Source organism: Numida meleagris, chromosome 6 (assembly GCF_002078875.1).
Source record: "Numida meleagris isolate 19003 breed g44 Domestic line chromosome 6, NumMel1.0, whole genome shotgun sequence".
Taxonomy (NCBI): domain Eukaryota; kingdom Metazoa; phylum Chordata; class Aves; order Galliformes; family Numididae; genus Numida; species Numida meleagris.
In genome coordinates, this window is record NC_034414.1 from 58,458,706 (window position 1) to 58,465,789 (window position 7,084).

General features: G+C 49.4%; 1 protein-coding gene across 1 annotated transcript in view; it reads right to left on the reverse strand.

Moving 5' to 3' along the window:
* MDGA2 (MAM domain containing glycosylphosphatidylinositol anchor 2) overlaps window positions 1-4,694 on the reverse strand; it is a 209,742-nt gene extending 205,048 nt beyond the window's left edge. Inside the window, exons 1-2 of the mRNA XM_021403380.1 lie at window positions 4,691-4,694; window positions 4,119-4,258 (exon numbers count right to left, since the gene is read on the reverse strand). Of these exons, the coding sequence (XP_021259055.1) occupies window positions 4,119-4,258; window positions 4,691-4,694 (144 nt within the window). The remainder of the gene's footprint in view (window positions 1-4,118; window positions 4,259-4,690) is intronic.

A 7,084-nucleotide genomic window follows, 5' to 3' on the forward strand; every position in this document is an offset into this window, starting at 1 on the left:
AGCAGATCACAGACTGAGGCACACGCACGTCGTCGGTCTGTGACAGAACTACATCAATTGATCAAGAAGTTAAATGCAACGCCCGGAAAGACAAAAAGGAATAAACGTGCACTTTGGTAAAGCACGCTGAAGCACCGACACCAAGGAAAATAAAACTGATCCTTCTCCCAGAGCCCCAGCTTTGGTACACCCTTTGGTGAGTGACCCACGAGCAGCACTTTCTCCCTGCCTTTTTCATGAAGGAAGGAGGAAAAATACAGTGCTACCTGTTTTGTTGTTGTTGTTTTTTTTTTCCTGGAGGAAATGGGGTCTCATTCCCTTGCTACAATCCCTCGTACCCACGGGCAGGATGTGCTGAATGGCTCCGTGCACAAACAGGAGGGCCAGCCCCAGTGCAGCAATGGCACTGCCACCACCAAAGGCACTCCGGGTCCCTGGCCCTTGTCCCTGGCCCAGGGAGAACACCAGAGCTCTGAGCACTCACTTGCAGGCATTAACACACACACACACACACAGGCACACATACTCTAGACGTGTGCCCTGCACAAAGAGGTGGGATGCTGAGCAGCCACCTTGCAGAACAAAGACAGACACACCTACAGCCCTCTGAGAGAGGCTCTTTTTCCTCTCTTTATGTACCCCAAAGGGAACTGTAATACGATGGAAAGGAAAACCAGGCAGACACTGCGCCAGTATCAGCAGTCCCACAGTGCAGGAGGCTGGAATACAGCATCAGCAAGGTCTGCTGCCCTTGGGGATGGTCCATGGGTGGAGCAGGTTGAGAGTGGTGGTCAGCACTGGGGACAGCAGAGCCCACAGCCTCTGAAGACTCCCCAAGAGTTACCAGCAACTTACAGCAGTGATCTGAGGCTCACTCGCACCCTCTCTAACCCACACGCACCATCATCAAGGTCCTTTCAGCCCAAGAGGAAGGCAACAAGCAGACAAACATCAGAGAAGATGACCTGATGCCTCTGCAGCCAGGCAGTGGGCTCTGCTGGCTCCTGCTGACCTCCCCCAGCCTCAGTGTCTTGACATGATCTGGTCAGCAGTGCCTGTACCCTCTCCAGCCCATTGCCAGCTCTGGCACCTGCCTGCCTACCATCTGGCTGAGACCTTGAGGGGACCCACAGCAAGAAACCTCACATGTTTTCCTCTGCTACTTTCCTTTTTCTATCCTCTACCATTAGCTACTTAGCTTCTAATCTGCCTCTCAACAGTTGGGGAGACCTACTGTGAGCTCAGGATCAGGAAAGCAGGTGAGTGCAGCTAATTGGCCCCAATAACAAGAAAAAAAAAGTCTTTGCTAAGCAGAGTGCATGATTTTAAAGTCTCTACTTATGCAGGTGTAATTAACTGTCGCTCCAAACCCCTGGTTATTAAGATGCTCAATTACAAACTCAGCTTGCCCATCAGGAACGGAACTTGATTTCAGCCAAGAAGTCCTCACAGTCCTTATCCCACCACCTCTGATAAATGTTGATTGTCCTCCTGGCAGCACGTTGTCCACCTCAGCACCTCCATTTGCTGCACATCACTCGTTGCATTTCCTCTCGCGCTGATCCTGTGCAGCATCCTTACATCTGCTGCTTGTAGGAACCATCTAAAATCAATTGAGAGCATCTCTTTTCAGATGCTTCCCATCAGATTTTCCCTGCTAAGCATTTGACTTTGCTCCCTTCACTGGCACTGCTAAGATGTATTCTCCCAGTTTGAGTGTGGACTGAGTGGCAAAGGTGGGCTATGGACCCAACCGTCGGCTTCAGAAATGCTTCAGGCTCCTTTAATTTTTTTTTTAGTATTTTTTGAAAATAACTTCCATACAATTTGGAAACCAAACACGCCAACCTTCTGTCCAAAAATCACTAAAATATTGAACTAGTGAAAACTACCTTAAAACGTGGATGGAAGGCAGAGCTCCCCTAAAAGACCAGGCAGGATGCATCCAACGAGCAGTATGAAAAAAACACACTGCTTGTATTTAAAACACCCAGGAGTAACTATTGACAGGTAAGAGAAGTCTTACGGCAATTGCTAACAGCAAGCCACAGCTTGCTGACATCCAGCCCGATCTCAGTGCCTGCTTTTCCCCAATAGCCCCACAGACAAAAGCAACACAAATGCTGCCGAGATTCATCGCAGCCTTGCTTAAGAGAAGGCAGATTTTATGGGCACAAAGTCCAATGGAATCCAAACGGCCGCAGCTCCCACAGACACGCGTGCTCAAGTTTAAACACAGCAATGCAAAAATAACCCCAATGAAACAATAAATGCCTCAGCCTCGTTGAGAGTGGGGGAGAGGTTACTTTCTGGGGCTGTAAAACTGAATGGAGATTTAATAGGAAGGGGATAAAAAGGAGAACGTTCAACGCAGCCCTGCCAAGCCTCCTGTGTTCTGCTGCAGGATGACCCACCTGAGGCTACCAGAACTATCCCCCTGCTCTCAGGCAGTCTGAAAACAAATATGGCAAGTCTTTGAGAGCTGGAACACGAAAGCGAGTGCAAGGGAGCAGACGGAGGTGCCGGCTGACAAAGAAAATCTATAAACAGGTAACACGGAGAGAAATCAATTTTCTATCCCAAATCTCAGATGAGAAAATAGAGATTTTTGTGAAACGGGAGCCATGTGGTCGCTTTCTTGATACGAAGCTTTGGTTGCACAGCGGTTTTTTTTTTCCTGCTTTTTTTTTTATTATTATTATTCAGCAGCATCATAAGCTTTGTGACTGCTTAAGACAGCACCTTTCATAGCTGGCCCAAAGCATTTACAGGGAGATAACAGCACGCTCGCTGTGCTGCTGCTGGCAGGCGGGGTGGGGAGGGCTCTTTGATTCCTGCAGCTCCGCACCAAGCACAGGTGAGCCTTGCTGGAGGAGGTGGGTTGGGAAGCGTTCTCCAAGGGAGCACACTTGAAATATCAACCTATCTTCATTCTTTGCTGCTTGCACATGAATGTGCTGCTTATCTCCATCAAAAAGCAGCCGCTTTGCATCTAAAAAAAGATGCGAAATAAGCCTGGATAAGGAAAGTTTGGGTGGGTTGAAGGAATCCAACAAAAGCAGCAGGCACTGAAACATGAATCAGTTTCAGAGAGGTGGCCAGAGCCCTTCCTGAGCCTCGGACAGATCCCACCCTGCCCACGTTGCTCTGCACCTCAGTCCTGGAAACAGTAATTTTCACCTATCGTAGTTCAGATATTTCAGTATTTGCACAAAACTTTGCTGTAGAGTGGTTCTGAAGGGAGCTAGAAGAGAACCAAAACCTCTTAAGAAAAGAAAAAAGAGAGAATGGGAATCAATTGCATACAGGGGTAGTGTAGAGGTGATGGTCTCAAGTTGCACCAGGGTGGTGCGACTTGGTGGTCTCAAGTTGTTCAGGCTGAATATTAGGAAAAACTTCTCCGAAAGAGTGGTCAGCACAGGCACAGCTGCCCAGGGAGTGCTGGGGTCACCATTCTGGAGGTGTGCCAGAGCCGTGGAGATGTGGCACTGAGGGACGTGGGCAGTGGGCATGGTGGGGTGGGGTTGGGATCTTTCAGAAAAGAGATCTTTTCCAACCTGAATGCTTCTGTGATTCCATCTAAAATAACTTCACAAGGTGCACAGGGAGAAGGGATGGTGATGGGGACACCAGGCAACCCCGGCACAGCCTGACCAGATTCTCTTTGAATAAATGCCATCAAATAGAACCAGGCCTGGAAAAAGGTAGTCTCCTTCAGTTCAACCTCTGTTTCCTGCAGGAGCTCAATGCCATGGCTCATGGCACGCTCATGGCCAGGATGTGGGTGTACAGCGAGACCCCACCCCCCCCACTCTGCCCATTTGCTCTTGTGTGCATCACCCCCGCTCAGCGCTCCCTGCCTTCACGTTGGCATTTCCTTCTGCCAACCTCTGCGACCCCACATCACAGCACACCACGCACTCGCTGGTTTTCGTAACACGTTCCCGGACAACCATTCACTCAAAAGCCACCCTTCTTTGTGCTGCTGATGCTCCTTCTGCAGCACTCCAACAGCAAACCCGCAAGCTTGGATGAATCCTTCAGCATCAGCCTCTATCTCTGCTGCAGAACAGAAGATGAAGCTGTCCCCAAGAGGCGGGGGGGGGGGGGGGGCTCACCTGTGGTCGGGGATGGCCGGTGACCAGGCAGGTCAGCTCCAGCGTCTCGCCCTCGCGGATGGTGTAGACCCTCTCCGAGTAGCGCTCCTCCTCGATGTTGCACGCCAGGCCCGAGTGCACGATGCGCACGGTGGGGGGGGCTGCAAGGTGCAAACAGAGAGCAGTGAGCAAGGCACCCAGCGTCCCTGCCCTCCCCAGCAGCAAACCCACGTTCGGTGCCAAGAGACGGCCGCGGTGCTCAGTCACACCTCGTGGTCCCCCGGGTACAGCCTTCACCAGCTCGTTTGCTTTCCAGTTATTTTTGGGCTCCGTTTCCAAACGAGCTCTCCGTTATTGTTCTCTTCATTTGGTATCTTTCTAAACTTATTATCGCGTGCATTATGCAAATGAGGTGCCTTAATTAAACCATTAAAATTAAGCAGGAGAAACGGCGGGGGCTGATGCTGCTGCTTCTCAACATTAATACTGAAATCCTGTTGCAGTCAAAGAGGTCGGGGCTTGGAGCTGAACAAACCCTCACTTTAATTTTCTTGTAAATTCAGTCTGAGCTGCAGGACGTGATGGTGTTTTACACATTGTACACGCAGGAAAACAGCAACGTTGTTCCTGATACCACATGTACAAATTACAGCTCTGTTTTAGCAATTCTCCCACGGATGTTCCCGGCTGTATCTTTATTTCTGCAGCATGAAATTCACAACTATTAAAATTTTCAGACAGTGAATCGATAGGAGGAGAAAGCGGAGCTCCAGTTACAACCCTGCTGCCAAACGAAATAACAAAAGCCGAACAGCAGAAGAGATAAATGGAAATTCTGGTGAGGTTTAAACACCCGGCAGTTTGCCCTCTCTGCTCATCAGCGTGCTGCTCCAGCGGTGGAGAAATGCTGAAGTCCTAACTGAAGCCCTAAATGACTGAGAAAGCCAGAAAGTGGAAGGAAAAACAGGGCCCAGAAGGACTTGATGCAAGCTCCCAATGTAAAACCTGCATGCTTTTACACCACTGCTCACTGCCTTGCTCATTCCACCTACAGACAGAGCGTGCACCAGCTCCTGCAGAATCCCTGTGGCAAGCTCTGCATGCAGCTCCAGGCACCACCTGCTGCACAGCGCCTGGGTTTGCTACAAACACTGCCAGTGATTTCAATCCTGGCCCTCGTTCTCTGGAGGCTGAAGAAAATGAGGCTCAAGAAAATGAGGCTCAGGGAAGGGACCTGAGCAGGACGGTGCCAGGTCAGGTACAGGAGCAGAATAATTATGTCAGGCTGCAATAGCTAAGCCTGATACTCCTCGCTGCCATGCATTGCTCCCATCCATCTCGGTCTACTATATTTAGATCATTTCTCAATGTGCTCGGCTTAGGTTAATCCCTTCAGCAAGCATTTCAGAAACCTGTCCTCCCCGCAGAGACCGGCGTGGGCGGACGAGCTTTTGCAAGCAATGGATGCTTCCCACATCACAGCGTGCCCCGAGCCTGACGACACGAGGTGACTGGCTCCAGGAGGGGCCAGAGCAGCACAGAGCAGCTTGCTGGCACCGCTCAAACCCAACAGCACGGAAAGCTTCCCCACCAGGCTGCAGGCAGCCAAGCACGCCTGCTTGGTCCGTTCCGCCTTCCTCCTGCTCAGAACTGCTCTGCGCCCTCCCCACACCCCTACAGACTTGCTCCTTGCAGGGACCAAGATGCTGTTTGCTGCTTAGAAGAAACAAAGCAGACCTCTGGACCACTGGGTTGCTCTTCGCTGTCCCTCTGCCGTGACAGAAGTGTCCTGGCAAGCACCAGCTGTGCTCCGTGCCCCCAGGGCATGGGCATCTGTCTTCCTTGCTCTGCCACACACAGCCATGGTACGATGGGCTCCACCCCACGGCTGGGTACCATCTCCCGCAACACAAAGCGTAAAATGCTGACATGCAAGAGCAGTTTAGCACAGATCAGGAGACTTCTGGTACAATTAGGAGAGTCAGCAACATTACACTGACATCCTGCTGCCTTTTACATTCATATTATATTAATATTACATTTTAATTCATATTATATTCATTTTATTTCAAATTACGCTTGAAGCATCCTTTGATTTAGTGCCTGTGCTGCTGCTCCATATCCATTAGGTTTGGAACGGCAGTACAGAAAAGAAGAAACAACTCCCTCTGTATAAGTATATGCTGCTTTAAGAAGAGATTAAAATGAATGCAGGAAAATTAAAAATATTCTTCCTCCTTTAATTTTAATGTTCTATGGATCAGAAGACATTGTGTAATTACGAAATGTCACCTCCTTCTCTTCCCCAGGAATATTCATTACAGCTACTTCTGAAATAGGCCTCCAAGGATTTAATACCAGACAAGACATGAAAGTAATATACACTTGGCATTTATGTTGTTTGTGGCACTTTAGAGGTGTTTGTCTTGTGATTACGCCCAGTAAATACCACAGGCAGGAATCCATCACCCACCGTCCCGGCATTACGCATGCGCAATGCTCACAAAGCTCAGGGTGAGGTCAGGCAGACTTCACAGCAACAACAGAACTGAGAACAAACCTCCCCGTGCTCTTGCTGTAAATACATTGCATGGCATCAAGAGAGTTCTTCCCTATGAAGAATGATGCCGAGCTGACCTTTCTCCGTGCCTCATTATATATTGATGTTAGATAGGTCCCCTCTGTTGGCTGCTCCTTTCCAGCAATTCCAATTCATTTCCCCTACACAAGCAAATAGGCTTCACCTCGCAACAAGTCCCTCAGGCAGCACAGATCCAGGGGGAAAGCAGCGTCGTAAAATTTCCAAAGGCAAAGTTAGAAGTGCCCAAAGTTGAATATAAGTACAGACGCAGGTATCCAGACGCATTTAATAAAATAGACAAAGGACAAAGCAGATGCCATGATAAATGCGAGCTCAGCCACCTTCCATGGGAAACACGCAGAGTAAAAGTTTTCTGAACAAGTGCCAAAGCAGAAAAAAGTTCTTC